This window comes from Aphidius gifuensis, linkage group LG5, assembly GCF_014905175.1.
Source record: "Aphidius gifuensis isolate YNYX2018 linkage group LG5, ASM1490517v1, whole genome shotgun sequence".
In the NCBI taxonomy this organism is placed as follows: Eukaryota; Metazoa; Arthropoda; class Insecta; order Hymenoptera; family Braconidae; genus Aphidius; species Aphidius gifuensis.
Genome location: NC_057792.1, coordinates 17029141 through 17046008, shown reverse-complemented (window position 1 = coordinate 17046008; position 16868 = coordinate 17029141). Strand labels below are relative to the sequence as shown.

Genomic DNA, 16868 nt, shown 5'->3' with positions numbered 1-16868 from the left:
TTTGATCTATCAAATTTATATCTCTAGAAAAAAAAATATTTCATGAAACTTTTCAATTCTAAATTGTTTAGGATTCTTTCCTCTACTACCCTGTAAATTTTCAAGACAATCCTCCAACGAGTTTAGATGCTGGAAAAAAAAATATAAAATCGAAATCGTAAAAATGACATAGTGCATATAATACTTATTGCTTTTCTAAATTTATATCTCTGGAAAAAAAATATATTTCCTGAAATTTTCCAGGTTTAAATTGTTTAAAATCTTTTCCTTTATTATCCTGTAAATTTTTAAGAAAATCCTTCAACGCGTTCAATCGCTAGAATAAAAATAAAAATTTGAAAAAAAAAAAAAAACTCGCCGCTGTAATATTTCGATAAGACAGAAAACTGTGCTGTGATGATTGGTATTGTCTATCCTTTAGTTACCAACAATTATAGGTTATATATATTTTATTCTGGCCTAGTTAACAAATAACAATTCGTGAGTAATGTTTGTTTATTTATTTATTTATTTACCTATAGTGTTTTTATATTTGTTCTTATTTCAATTATTGTTCAATACTGTTGACTCGATTTATGTCAAATCTTTTTGTCTCTGTTTATAAAATATTGTTGACATTGTCTTAATGTCAAACATGTCAACAACATTGTGTACACTATCTTTGAAGTTTGTATTTTTTATTATTGTTTGTATCAATTATTTCTAATAAACAATGTATTTTCTAGGACATGCTTAAATCTTAATTGTTGGTGATTGCTGATAATATTTATCCCTTATAATGGCAAGTTTATTTGATATTGAAAATTTAATAACACACGTTGGTCCTGATGCTGTTAAAATAAAACAAGAACCAGGTTTACCAGAAAAATCCTCAAACGAAATATTGACAGAATTATTTAGTACATTTGATACTGATGCTGAGGCATCAACAGATTCAAAAAAATCAGATGACGATAATGACGATGATAATAAATCAAAGAAAAAGAAAAAAAAAAGTAAAAAAAAACACAAACATAAGGATAAAAAACATAAAAAAAAGGACAAAAAAAATTCAACAGAAAGTGATACTGAAGCTGATCATGATGGTAAAATAAAATATTTTATAAATAAATTTAAAGATTAACTAATTTCAATTGTTTTCTTGTTTTTTTTTAGGATTAAAAAGAAAAAAAAAACATAATAAAAAATTAAAAAGAAAAAGAAATTCAAGTGATTCACAAGATTCTGATGAATTAAAAATTAAAATTAAAAAAGAGCCAATTGATGTACCAGTTGTTGATTCAAGTGAAAATCAAAATATTGATAATTTTGAAAAATTTGATATTCCAAAAAGACCAACAAGTCCAGTTTTACCTTCAGTTTTAAAAAAAAATAATGACGATAATGATGAAACAATTATTCCAAGATTACTTGGTAAGTTATAAAAATAATAAATAATAATAATGAAAATAAATACTAAAATGAAATAAATAATTTACAGAAAAATCAGATCAATCAATAAAACAAAAAATATTAATAAAAGATTTAAAAAATAGTGTAGTTTATAATAAAACAGTTGAAGAAGTTGAAAATAAAGAAAAAGAAAAAGCAGCAAGAATTGAAGATGGTGAAATAACTGACAGTGAAAATAATGATAGAACACCAACACTAAGTCCATCACCATCAAGAGATTCATATGACATACCTGGTGATTCATCATTCAGCTGGTCTCGAATGAATTCACAAAGTCCAAAACGTAAAGATACAAATGATTTACGTTATGTATTAAAAAAAAAAGAAAAATTAAAAAAATTAGAAGAAAAAAAAGGTTCAAGAAGTAATAATTATGATGATGATAATGATGATGAGTATGATGATATTAGAAGATCAAGAAAAGATAGATCAAGATCATCATCAAGACATAAAAAAAAATCTAAAAAATCAAGAAGCCATGAACGTGAAAATCACAGAACAAAAAGTAATGAAAGAAGAAGAGATAGAAGTTGTGAAAAAAGATCAACAAGAAGTCGTGATAGAAGTAGATATTCTACTACATATTATAGAAATAATAGTGAAGATAGAAGCTGGGATAGATACTCCAGAGGAAGAAGTAGAAGTACAGAAAGAAGGTAAAATATTCGTAATATATTTATAATTAAAATCCTAGATGCCAAGTGTAGCATGAAAATTTAAAAAGTTCATAAATAATATTTAAATAGATCATAAGATTATAATATATTCATATTTTAATATTATAATTTATAGTTAAAAATTAAATTGCATAAATTAAATTAAAATTCATTATATGGAAATTATTTATCATAAATTAATTGAGTTTATTATTATTACAGAGAAAGAATTGAAATTGATAAAAAAAAATTATTAGAAATTGCAAGAAAAAATGCAATAACAATGATTAAAAGAGGCACTTTACCATTGGCACAGCAGGATAAAGCAATAGCAGCAATTCAAGCTGGTGGAAAAAGTGTTGATGAGCTTATAGGTATTTATATTAAATTAATTTTCATCTTTTAATATAATTAATTAATTTTATTTGTATATTTTTATTATAGATTTTTGTAAATCACTATCAAAATCAGAAGCACTAGGTGAATTATCAAGTGTATCATCAGATGAAGGTGGTGGTAGTGATACAGGAAGAAATTTCCATCATCCATTTCTTTTAAAAGAACGTCCAAATTCAATAGTTATGAATATCCGAGTATGTAAATTTATTTATTCATTTGTATAATTTAATTATATTTAATTTATTTTATTTTTAAATTCAGGACTCAAAACAAATACCAACAAAAACATTTCAAGAACGAACAACAGAATCATCTACAACTTTACGTTTACAATTTCCAGTTTCATCTGGACAACAACATAGAAAAACAGGTTTGTTGAAAAACAAAAAAAAAAGACAATTAGGATGTCATTTTTGAATATTTATTTATCATAATTCATGATATTTTTTATTGTAGAAAATGAATGGGTAGAAGTTGTACCAACTCCACCAGTACAAATTGAAAAACCAAAGCCTAAAAAACCATTTGTACCAGCATCAACACCAACACCAACACCACAAAAATTTGAAATAATACCACCAGTAAATTTCGTTGATAATAATCCAATGATAAACTCACAAATTCTACCAGTTCCAGCTCCAATGCCTGTAACAACATTTCCAACACCAGCATCTCTTCTTCCAGGACCATCAGTATTTCCTCAACCTGTTGCTGAGGTAAATTAATCATCACAATAAAATACTCAATTATTATTTAATTTTATTTGTTTAATTTACAATTTCCAGAATGTCGATATTGGAAGTATTGTTTCTCAACGTCTTGCAGCAATGAGAAAATTACAAGATAATCCAAATGACGTACAAGCATTAAATCAAATGTATCATGCTCAAAATGGGGTAAATAATAATAATAAAATTAATATAAAACGACAATTAATATAAATTAAATAATTTAGATGAAATATTGGGCTGAGAGTAAACAGATGCCAGGTCAATTTACTGGTAGTACAGGTGCTAAAGTATTGACACCAGCTGAATTAACTTCTGGTTATCAGGCATGGGCAAGAAAGGTAATATTTTTGATCTCTTATTATGTAAAAAATTCCATTATTCATTTATCATGTTTTTTTTTATCATTTTTGTTATTCATTTTACTATAAAAAAAAAAAACAATTTGTTTTGTCAAATGTAACAAATTTTCAGGTACAGTCTTTGATGATTAATAATTAATTTTAAAAATAATGGAAGACTGTGTCACAGGCACAGACCACTTCTCAATGAAGAGGTGGATTTTGTGCCTGTGCGGACACGGAAGTAGCGTTGTCTCAACAAATTTTCATTCAATAATTAATTTTAAAAATAATACTGATGCTTGAATATGATTAAATTTAAATTAAATAATAAACAATTGAATTGAATTTTCGAGGCAACGAGCTTCTGTGTGATTGTTGCTAATTATTAGGAACTACTTGAGTTATAATAATTAGCAACAGTCATTATCCACCTGAGAATTTGTTACAGACAATTAAAATTAACTATGAAGAATCATCAGCAGCTGTTTGACCTTCCAATTTAATTATTTATTATTTGGTAAGTATATTCTATTTTACTGTGTTTATAAATAATATAAAAAATATTGTCTTTTTAATTAACAGATATTATATAAATTATATTCAATTATTTTATAACAATCATATATATATTTACAAAGGGTTGGGTGTATAGAAAAATAATATTTATATATGGAAAATTTTTATTGTTAATGATGTTTGTATTTTTGTTGATTATATAATTTTTATAATTAAGGATCAATTGACATCAGCTGTGCCTGTTTCGGGTGGTATGGGTATGGCATTGTTGCAAAAAATGGGATGGAGACCTGGTGAAGGTTTGGGAAAAAATAAAGAGGGTACATTGGTACCATTACAACTTGAAGTTAAACTTGATAAAAAAGGTCTTGTATCAGAGCATGATGTGAATGTTAAAGTTCAAAAAACAATGGGTAAACCAGTTGCACCGATTGTTAAAACTCTTGAAGGTTTGTTTAGATAATTATTATTAAAAAAATATATATTCAATGATTCTTTGGTTGAATTATCAAATGTTTTTTTTTTTTGTATTTTTAGGTAAACATCCAGTCTCATTGCTAGGTGAATATTGCTCGAAGAAAAAATTTGCTGGACCAACTTATGAGCTCTGTTTTGAATGTGGTCCTGATCATAAGAAAAATTTTCTTTTCAAGGTTTGTCTGAACCAAATTAAATAGTTATCAATTTATTTATTATAATGAGGAAATAATTTTTAAATGATAATTTTTGCTTTCATCAGGTCAAAGTTAATGGAATCGAATATAAACCAAGTGTTGCAAGTCCAAATAAAAAACAAGCAAAAGCTGAAGCAGCTCAAATTTGTTTACAAACACTTGGAGTTTTTATATAAAATTGTAGAAACAACAAAATTATACATATATAAATTTTTTAAATGCTTTTAATATTGTTTTTATTAATTTATTTTTAATTTTTTCTAGACAACTTTTAAAAAAGAAAATTATTTTTATCAAAGAGATTTCTGTGTTCACTTTTGTCATCACAGATATATTTGCAGGGATTCGCATATTTGGCGTCATCAAAATATCAACGCTTTGGATAGATTCGTTTTTGGTGGGCTCTTGTTTTTATATTTTCCATCTGGTAATATTCGTTATTATTATTTATTCATTGGAGAAATTAATTTTCAACGTTATTCTAATTAATTATTTCATATGAATTTTATCTTATTATTGTATAATTTGTCAGTATTGTTGAGATGATTTCAGGTGATCTGCAAAAAATATATTAAAGATTTAACATTTATTTTTTGTTCGTTTTTTTTTTCATCATTGAACTATTGTCCTTTCCATTATAATTAAATGATTCAAGCTGTTTTTTTTTTATTCAAAATTAATCAACCTGCAGCTTTGAAGACAGATAAATAATTTTTATTAAACTTGATATTTTTTTTGCTATAACATTTTGTCTTAATGCTAAATTTTTAATAATAAACAATTTATATTTTATCTACTCGAGCTACTATATATATAAAAGAAAAAAAAATAAATAAAAAGAAAATTATTATATTTATCATTGAAAAAAATGATGATAATAAAATAACAGTGTGTTTTTAAAACTTGAGACGTGTATGATGACGTTATTGTAGTTAATGAATGTTGAGTCTAAAATGATGCTTTCACAGTAATGGAATTTTTAGACCGGATGTTAAAAAAGGCTGAAGTATAAGCATTGAGTCGTGGTTGTACGGATGAATGAGTTGGTTTTCTAGTGATTGAGATTAACAAGCATCAACCAGCAAGAGCTGAAAGGTCTGAAAGTATAAAGAGAGAATGGCCTGAAAGAGATCATGGACCGAGAATGCTGTTGCTAATTTCAGCCAGGAAAGAGAAAAAAATATATCAACATTTATATATAAAAGAGACAGACATTATGTTCGTCTGTGTGTATATATTCTACTTGGTTCTAAAGATGCTGGAAAGTTTTTTTAAAGTATAAATAAGCCTCTGAGAAATACACTGAATACCACACATGTTCAATTGCACATATATGTATATTATAATTCAAGACGAGAGAACATTTACGTTCCCACGAGATCAAATGGAATGTCGTAAGGGCCAAACTGGTCCTTTGACATGAAAAACTTTTTTTATTTTTACTCTTATCTTGAAAAATTATTTGGCCTTTTTATTCTCATTGAAATAAATTTTTAAATTTGCCAGGAAAAAAAAATTACAAATAATTGTTTTTTTTTTTTTTAAGATTTTCAAGTATTTTTTTTATTACTCCATCAGTTATGTATATTATACAGTTGATATAAATGATAAATACAATGATAGATTAATTTTTTGCTTCTTATTTTGCTCATTTTGTATAACACTGTTTTTGTTGTAACGCAAAATTATTATTATTTTTGTTTTTTGTATTCTTTGTACAATTATTCATGGATTTTGTACAGTTTTGGTAAGATCCACACAACTTGTTCGTTTAATTTAAAAGAAAAAAAAAAAATTTATTTATCACTGTTTGATTTTTATAGTGAAAAATAGTTATATATATACTTTTTTTTTTTTAATTATTATAAATTTTGGATTAACAACATTGATACACTCTTTATAATTCCAAGAAAAAAATTTATATATTCATTTGGAAATATCTATTTGATATGACATGATCATTTGTTAATTATTATTAATAATTATTTTCTTTTAAACAAATTAAGTCAGTGGTCTTGATCACAAAACAATCCAACTCTCACAGCAACTTCAGTGAAATAATATAAAATAATAATATTAAATGATATATAAATAATAAAATCAAAAGGAATTTTATCATTTTTATAGCAAAAAATAGTCACAATAATTATAATTATAAATTTTTAAAAAATAAAAGATGATTAATTTTCTTATAAACTAATATTACTCTGGTTGACAAATTTTGTTATTGACGAATAAAAAAAAAAAATAAGATAAAAACTATAAATACTTATTAATCACAACGAAAAGAAAAATATAAAAAAATTCATTACTGCTTTTATTTAAAATTGTTCAATTGTTTGATGATATTAATTATCATCTAGAATACCCAAAAATTTATTTAATCCAAGCATAAAATTATTTATTACTCGGCAAAATTTTAAATGACATAATGAAAATTGATAATCATTTGCATTGTAACGTGCTTTCAAAATAAGACAAAAATAAAAAATTACAATTATTAATAACAGCTGGGTTATCAATAAACAATGTCAATATTTTGATAAAATTATTTTCCAAATTTAAAAAACAATTGAACAATATTATTTAATCAAATTTCGATAATAAAATGAAACTTTTTGAATGTAATTATTGAAAAATTAAATTGAGACATTATTTTTGTGTTCAATTTAAGAGCAGTATTATCACCCATACAGCATTACAGTGAGAAAAAAAAAAAAAGAATAGTAATTAATAATTGTCAATAAAAACTGTGGTGTTTTTCTTTTGACCAAATGAATATGTAAATAACCGGAGTTTATAATAATAATAAATGGCAAATTACCCAATAAACCCGTTAACGCTAAAATATATAATTCATCTCATTATCATTTGTCGTTTGACCATTGTATTTTTATACAATATAAATTTTCATTTATCAAATTAAAATCTGTATGAATTTCAGCACTTTTAAAAATTAACAGAAAGAAAAATGATAAATTTATTTTATTAATTTTTGTATATCGTCACATTCGTTCATTCAGTCATTCAATGATTGAATTTTTTTATTTTTCTTTTACTACTTGTTGGTTTTTAAATTTATTATTTTTTTATTTTTATGGTGACCTTATTTGGAACGTATAACTATGCGTGGTTGGCGTGTGTGTGTGTGCTTATTAATTTATTTTTTTTATATTTTAAATATTGCGATGCCAATGTGAGTCACTAATACGCATTTTATTTAAAAACAGAAACTACGACACCACACACATCCACACACAGGGCGTATTCTTCAACGTCATTAATGTCACGTGAAGTTTTTAATTTATTATTATTTTTTATATTTGTTTTTTCATATTTAACCATTTTAAAAAAAAGTTTTTCTTTATCATTCAAATTTTAAGTATAAAAAACATTAACCACTAATTCTTGGATAAGAAATTGTTTTTTTTTTTTCTTGTTTTTTACCCAATAAATAAAAAAAATAGTTTCAAATTTGAATGCACTTTTTTTTTCTTTTTTTTTTGGCAATTTCTATGTGGCTAGATTTTTTTTATTTATTATTTCCAATCGGTTAATTATTCATTTCGAAATAGCCGAAGAAAAATAAAAAATATAATTTTGTATATTACAAAAGTTTTTAGTAAAAACAAATTACGTACTTCCCTGTTTGTGGTATTTTTTTTTTTCAAATTATTATTAATTTTAGATAATATATATGCCTAAATTAAATTTTAATTTTCCTTGGTATTTGTTCGATTAATTTTAAAGAAAAATTAATATTTCGAAAAATTAAAAATAATAATTTGAAATAGAAATAAAAAAGTAGTTTTAAAAAAAATGCAATTTTATATACTTTCACTTTAATTTATTAATTTGTAATCATGGTTTATTAAATATATATAATTGGCATTTTATTTTTTTTAATTTTCAATTAGTTTTTCAATTAATTTTGATACAGAAAAACAAAAAAAACAATTTTAGAAAACAAAGAAAAAAAAAAAAATAACACGAAAAAAAAAAAAAACAAAAAAAGAACTAGAACAAGAGAAGAAAAATTTTACAAAATCGTAAAATAAACGACGAAATATATATTTAAATATTTTCAATTAAATGAAGACAAAAAGAAAAGAAAAATATATATATATATTTATAGAAAACGAAAAACGAAAAACGAAAAAATGATATTGATGTTGTTACTTAAAGTTGGTATGATAGGCACTAAGAAATAATCGCACGTACGGTCATATCAACACGTCCACGACACACAGCACAAGTCACCATACCTGGTGCACATTTAACACATGCAACAATATGTCCACATGGTAAAAATACAATTCCCAATTCTTCATTGTAACATATTTTACATAGACGTGCATCATCTGAATTTTTTTCTTTTTGTGGTTTATTTGAATTTGTTAATATACTTGTTGATGATGCTGATGCTGATGTTGATGTTGATGGTTTTTCTGTTTCATTTTTTTCATTATTATTTTCATGACTTATTGGTGTTTCTGTTGTTTGACTTGTTGATTGTTCAACTTTTTGTATATAACTTGGTAAATCCATTTTCATTGTTTCCTAAAAAAAAGAAACAAATACAAATAAATATAATTAAAAATCTTAAATAGAAATAGATAATTATTTATCATAATTTTAATGAAAATTTTACCTCTTTTGTTGGTGCAGTTACATTTTGTCCAATAACTGAATTAATATACGCTTGTCCTTTGACTGTAAGAACATAATAACATTTTGTAAACCATGATGCATGTTGTTTCCATGGATCATCTTCTGGTTCCCAATCTTTTAATCCACCACCACAATGATAACATTGTGTTTGATCACCAGTACCAGTATAATAAAAACCAGCATCAACAAGTTGTTCTTTAGTTTGTGGCATACTTTTTGGCCATACATCAAATGTTCTTAATCTAGCATCATAACTAGCATATTCTGGATGTGCTGGTCTTTTTGGTCTAGCAATACCAAGACTACCTAATGTTGCTGAGCTTGGATATGTAAATTCATTTTGTAATGTACGAAAATCAGGTGTTGCATTTGGTCTTATTTCTTCACCATATGTACCACATACATCTCGACTTCTTGATGATGCTTGTGGTATTGTTGTTGGATCAACACCAATTGGAACATTACCACATGGTATTTTACGTATAAAACGACAATTTGCACGCCAACGTTGATGATCAGACATTGGATTATCACCTTCAACCCATTGACATATTTCAATACCACATTCAAAACATTTTACACGATCATTAATACCAGTATAATAAAAACCAGCTGCTGATAATTTACATGGATCCATATATGCCAATGGCCAATTTCTATATGATTCACGACGTGCTGATTCAAAATGATAATCAATTAATGCATCACCACGATTATCAACTTCATCATGATGATTATGATTATTATTATTGTTAATATTATTTATTGTTTGTTGTTGTTGATGTTGTTGTTGTTGTTGTGTTAGTGATGGTGACAATTCATTTATTCCAGGTGTTGGTGAACGTGATTGAATTTCTTGCCAGTGTTGTTTCAATGGTGTACCACGTATATTGTGGTGATTACGATGCTCAATAAAATCCATTATTTCAGTATATTTACGTTTTTTCGAAATTTTAACAACTTTATCCTCCTCAATTTTGGATTTTGAATTAATTTCACTTTTTTTATTATCTGTAAATAACAAGGAAAAAAATAATTTACATTAGTTTAACTTTGATCATTGTTTTTTTTTTTTGTATTATATTATTTATTCAACCTTGAATATACATCATAATGATGATGACAATTTTTTTTTTCAATAAATTATCAAGTATTTGTACTGTTATTATTATTTAATGAAAAATTTAAATGGAGGGGTTTTTTATTATTGTAATTTTCCTCAAGAAAATATGTACAAGATCTTTGCAATAGTTTCACTTTATTTTTTTTTATTATTAAACCCTTCCTTGGTGTTTGACAACCCACTCGGTAATCATGAAAATACATAGTTATTTTTTTGTTTACGTATTTTTATTACAAAAAACTACTACTACTACCATGGAGGTGAATACCTCCATGACTACTACACATACTCATCCCCCCTCATCGCGCCATCATCAAGTCACGCAAACTATGTAAAAAAAGCCCCCATCTACCGTCATCGCAACTAACCTCAAGAATCTCCATTTTTATTTTTTTCCTTTCAAAAAACCAGTTTCTTTACAACATAAAAATATGATTATAATAATAACAATAGTTTGTTAATAAAAAATATAAAAAGGCCTTGATTTTCCCCACCGATAAACAACAATCACCCACGTCAAAAAAAAACTCACGTAATATCTAAAAGTATCATCAATATAAAAACAACCAGAACTAATATAAAAAAAAAAATTCTTACCACCACAAATAAAAAATAATAATAACAACAAATAACACAAAAACAAAAAAAAAAAAAAATAATTGTCTTCAAGTTCTAAATTTCCACAACATAATCACTAATTTACACTTCAAAAAATTTTACAATAAATAATACATTAAATAATAATACTAAACTAGGGACAAATTTTTTGGTTTAATTTTCTATTTAACAAAAAAAGAAAAACGGAAATAAAAAATTGTAAGTCAGAATTTAGATGCTGATGTCTGGGACAAACTGGTGACTCGGACACTCAGTCCGTGTACTCCCCACTCCCCAGTCTTCTTGCAACGCTTTACGCTTGCAACTCCACAATCCCTAACACATACACTCACACACAACGCACATGTACACAAGTTAGCATAAATATGGTCTTAAATTTCCAACGACCTCGATGCTAAGGTCTTTATTTCATCTTTCTCATTCTCATATTTTGGGGTAGTTCCAAAACCGTACATTTCTTGTAAGAGAAGGATAGAAGAAGAGATGGAAGATTGAGCCAGAAGAGATAGAGAGAAGGATAGAGCTAGAAAAATAAAACTGAACGGCGGTATTGGAACGTACCCTTTATTCTATTGGATGAATGTCTCTAAAAGTTACGTTGTGTTTAGTTGTGTGTATGGAGCAAGAAGACCACCACAGTGGAATATCTATTTTCTCTCTTTTATACAAAATAAACTGTAGATGTTATGTAGTTCTGTGAAGTTCTTTTACCATGCCTCATCTTTTACTCTTCACTTCTTATCGAGCATTAGATGTTTTCTAATTCCGTCCAACTCGTGGGAGCCTCCTAATAGTCTCTCTCTCTCTGTTAATGCTACACACCCCTGCACCCCCTACACACTACAGGCGCCATCAGCATGTTTTTCATTCGCTCTCTTTCTCTCTATTTTTTTTATTAAGACCCGACAAGTTTCCAGTGAACTACAACTGCTGAGGCCGACGGAACATATTCCAACAGTGTTGCCAAGTCATACGCAAAATACCAATGATCAAATATTCTCTCTCTCTCTCGATTTATTTATTTTTATTTTTGCAATGATAAATGACGTATGCATGTGTATATTTATTTATTTAAATGGCAATGCATCGGGGAATTCAAAAGATGCAAGGATGCAAGGATGCAACATAGGTCATTTTGAAAATGGCAACATTGAGATTGTAACTTTCTTGGGATGGCTGTATGTACCCAAAAACATAAAATTCATATATATGTATACCTATATATTTATGTTTTCTTTTGAAATTCTTATCCAGCTAGGAAAATTAATGTGTGTGTGTGTTGGAATTTTTTTTAGCAGATGTGTGCATGTATTAATGTTTATTTATTTGAGATGGAGGGAAAAAGATTAATAGATGCATAGCAACGTTGGAATGTAAAATGGTAGATCTATAGCTTATTTGTAATAATAATGTACCTGGGTTTTCTTTTTTTTTTTTTTAGATGCTTGGTGAAAATTATATTTTTGGAAAATGTTATTATTGTATTGATGGATTTTTTGTTTTTTTTTTTAGAAAAATATTTAGATGATAATAGTCTTGGGGATGTTGACAGTTGGGGGTTGTTTTAGAAGATTGAAAAAAAAAAACAATACAAAAAAATCATGGAATTGGTAAATGGTAAATTTTTATTTTTGGAGTATTTTAAAACAATTTATTTTTGTTGCTTTGTAGGATTTTTTTTTATTTTGATGAATTTTAGATGAGAGTAATTTTTATATAAAGATTTAATTTTTTTTTATATTTTTGTTTTTTGCTTAAAAGTTGTAAGAAGAAAGAAGACTGTTGATAGTTCTTAACACCGACGTATTTTTTCACACTTTTTAAATATGAATCAGTGGAAATTTTTAAACTCTTTTTTTATTTTATCAATCCTCATTATATATAGCCAGCTGCAACATGCACAGGAAAAACTGCGCCTTTGGATTGATGGATTCTAGGCAGTGTTCCATTGGATTCATGCGGAGCTCAGCTCAACTTAGCTTAGTGAACAACACCTTTGAAATTTGAATTGACAGTACGTAGCATAGAGAAACTTGGAGCAACTAGACCGAAGGGCCGGTTTTTTCGTCTAACATTACAGTTAGCTAAGAATTATACTCTTAACTATAACTAATAGATTTGGTTACCGGCTGCGTTATCGTATAGCTTAAGTTAGCTAAAGTTAGCTAATGCTCACTGCTCAGTGTAACTGTAATGATGAACGAAACAACCAGCCCTTAAATATCATTGAGATTTGAGCAGTGCTCAATACGTAACATGTGCTCCAATGAAACAGTGCATAGAATCCAAAGGCGCAGTTTTGCACTATACAATTTACTCCGTCTTTTTTTTTTTTTTACTCCAATTTACTCCGTTTTTTTTTCGAAAAGCAAAATCAGTCGGAACGAATTCCTCAATTTATTATTATTTTTTTTTTACACTGTACACTCTCTCGCCTCTTTTGCTCTTATGAAAAAATAGATAATTAAACATTTCAATTTTTTAAAATATATTTTAATAGATTTTAAAAATTCAATTTACTTCGATTTACTTAATTTTTTCATCAATTTATATTTTTACTAACTTATATTCTCCGTTTTTTTCCGAATCAACTAGAGAAATCATTTTTACAAATTAGATATTTTTTTTCAAACAGTTAAATACGTTTTTTTTTTTTCTCGTTAAAATTCTTTGTTTTAAATTTTAAAATAAAACAACACAATTTTCCGTAATTAAAATTTATCATTAAATTCTTGAAATAAAATTAACGTCATAGTTATATGTATTTACAAAGAAAAAACCTCAAATGAGCATTACATTAAAAGGGGGAATTTATCTCAAGTACACTGATAAAATTAACTTTATCAAATTAATATTTAATGAAAAATGCGTACATAAAAAACTCATCAATATTTTCCACGAATGATACTCTCGATAAAAAAATTCCACAACATATTAAAAGTCATAAAAACATCTGTTAAATAATAATCATAGACAAGACAAAACTTGTTCAAAAAATGCAAATTTAAATATATTCATTCAAAAATGATTCACACCCTTTATTTTAGTGAAAAAAAAATTTTTAAAAGATATTATTTATCGACTTTCACATATGGCTCTCTTTTTTATATAAATAATTTTTTTTATTCATTTTTTTAATCCACAATTTGATATACAGGATAGCTGCTTGGCAACAGCGTTAAACATGAGATCGAGTAGGACAGAGTATAATCGGCGTCGACGAGAGAGATGTAAGTGTTAATAAATAAATAAAAAAAATAAAAATAAAATTATTTAAAGAGAGAGATAGCAGACTTATCCGTACAAAGCCCCTTTCTTTGTATATGGCAAGTAGGTGGGACAACAGGAAATAACGCACAGTACACACAGTAACAGTCATGGTACAATCATTCCCATTATTTATTATTCGATACACAAGAAAGAAAAGTATTCAATTCTCTATTGAATAAAGTATCTGATTACTTATCATAATGCTTAATATATATATATTTAATTCAAGGAGACCAAGGGTCAATCAATGACTCATTGTATTTAAATCGAAATAATTAACCCCGGATGCTACGATGTATCGTTTCAAATGATTTCTAGTGTGAGAAATAAATTATTAAACCTTGAATACATATTATTATTCACACCGCACCCATCATGGAATGTCAATAATTGACAATAATAATATAAATATAAATTCCAAGCTAATTAGCAAATTATTATTATTCTTTACATTGGCTGTATTTGAATAATTATTTCGATTAGAAATAAAAATATATAACAGATGGTTCAATCCAAGCAGTCACCACAGTTATCGTTCTCATCGTTTTCATTCAAACTTAACATCCAATAGGCAAAATAACATACCTATTTTTAATCCGTTCCAAAAATAAGCACCGTTGATATATTCTTCCAGACGTTTGTAAATTTAATAATAAATAATAAAAAAAGTTGTTTGAATTTATTTCAATTAACAACACTAAAAACTTTTTAAATAATTTTTTTTTTTTTTTTTTTATTTCTTTGTTTATTATATATTTTTTTTTGTCACTTTGATTTTTTATATTTTTTGTATTTTAATTTTTTATTATCATTTCATGTTGATTTATTTGTTTTATTAGTTAATTAATTTTTTTTTCTTTTATATCCACAACTGTTTATTGTGGATAAATTTTTAATGTATAAATTATAAATTTTGAGAATTGATTGAGAAAATTAAGGTATGTTTAGACACAATTAATTTCCACATTTCACTTTGATACTTTTTCGGGTGTTGTTGTTGTTTTTTTTTAATTCATTTGACGTTTAATAGTATTGATGAAAAATATTTCTAATGAATGAATGAATTTAAGGCAAAAATAATATAAAAAAAAAAAAAAAAAAAAAATGAAAATAAATAATTTAAAGCAAACTATGTCGTGTAATGGCGTCAAAAAGCAAGCTAACAACGTTTTATTCACATTGAAAAATTATTTTATACTTCGTACAAGCTGAACAGGCCATGTACAATACAAAACCAGCTCTTTCGAGAGGTTTTCCCCTCTACTTTTTCAATATATAAAATATAATCGTAGAAGGAGAGCCAAGTATTATAAAAAAAAAATATAAAAAATTGCCTCTCTTGTCGTGTCCCAGGAAGGCCGTCTTGTAAAAAGGCCACAAGCCGTGTTGAAATAATGAATTAAAAGAAAAAAAAATACACTATTTTTATATCTATAAACAATTACACTCAAAAAAACCAAATTAATTTATCATCAAAATTGTACAAGTTAAAAAAAATCGAAACGTCAAAACGAAATACTCCAAAATGTTATCGAAATAATTTCGAAATAGAAATAAACAACTCACGAAATAATAGAAATTTTTTTTTTTTTAATTTTCTATATTTATTCTTCTCTTTTTTTCCACACTTTTTAATTGTTTTTTTTTTTTTTTTTCAACTATTTATTTATTGTAGTTATTTATTAATTTTTTTTTCGAAATTTTGATTATAAAAATTCAATGTTTTCGGCCCTATGGCCGACAGATGGATTTTACAAAGGGCTAAAAATTTTAACTAGGCATGAGCCACCCCTTGAGATATTTAATGCGCTTCCCTATGACGCAGGCCACGTACACCCTTAACCGATCGATTACAAGGGGATGAAATATATTAAATTCACAAAATTTTATCATGTAACGCTTTTGCGCATTTTGAAAAAAAATATATAAACAAATGCTTTAATTTTAATGTATAAAATTTAAATTTTTTATTGTTTTATTTTTAATGATTATTAACGCAATCATTGATGACAGAATAAAAAAGGAAAAAATAATTAACAAATGAGGTCATATCATGAATCGAAAACGTGATGAAGTCAACTTTGGTCTTGTGCATAGTCCATTTAGTTTTATTTATTTTTATTATTTTAAAACTATCAACAATTGATTCTTCGAATTCTTAGACAAGCAGAAAAATATATAAACTCTTTTTTTTTTTTTTTTATTATAAACCAATGCATAAGTTTGTTTATTTTGTTTTAATAAATATGACTCGTCATTAAAACAAATAAGGAAATATTTTTTTTTATAAATAATAAAATATATATTTATATTATTATATTGTTTATAAAAATAATAATTGATAAAGGGTCAATGTAAATATAAAAATATCAAACGAAACTTACGTGAATATTTCAGTCTTGTTTTTGTTTTTTTTT

At 25.9% G+C, this 16868-nt stretch overlaps 2 protein-coding genes across 5 annotated transcripts; one reads left to right on the top strand and one right to left on the bottom strand.

Annotated features, from left to right (window-relative positions):
- The first annotated feature begins 439 nt into the window (after nt 1-439).
- LOC122857992 (protein Son) lies at nt 440-5418 on the top strand. 4 transcript variants are annotated; one of them, XM_044160579.1, is made up of 13 exons: nt 440-480; nt 726-1085; nt 1156-1413; nt 1481-2108; nt 2331-2482; nt 2553-2701; nt 2769-2877; nt 2964-3223; nt 3293-3403; nt 3463-3576; nt 4313-4544; nt 4633-4748; nt 4835-5418. In XM_044160579.1, the coding sequence occupies exons 2-13, from the start codon at nt 779-781 to the stop codon at nt 4943-4945; spliced, it is 2547 nt and encodes an 848-aa protein (XP_044016514.1). In that variant the 5' UTR covers nt 440-480; nt 726-778; the 3' UTR covers nt 4946-5418. The 4 variants fall into 4 exon arrangements, with proteins under 4 accessions (XP_044016514.1, XP_044016515.1, XP_044016516.1 ...); XM_044160580.1 differs by having other exon boundaries at nt 466-666; XM_044160581.1 differs by lacking the exon at nt 440-480 and adding an exon at nt 487-650.
- Nucleotides 5419-6578: 1160 nt separating this feature from the next.
- On the bottom strand, nt 6579-16861 carry LOC122857991 (death-associated inhibitor of apoptosis 1-like). The gene is made up of 3 exons (XM_044160578.1): nt 16836-16861; nt 9421-10451; nt 6579-9329 (listed from the first exon to the last, which is right to left on the bottom strand). The coding sequence occupies exons 2-3, from the start codon at nt 10360-10362 to the stop codon at nt 8970-8972; spliced, it is 1302 nt and encodes a 433-aa protein (XP_044016513.1). The 5' UTR covers nt 10363-10451; nt 16836-16861; the 3' UTR covers nt 6579-8969.
- Between the last annotated feature and the right edge of the window lie 7 nt (nt 16862-16868).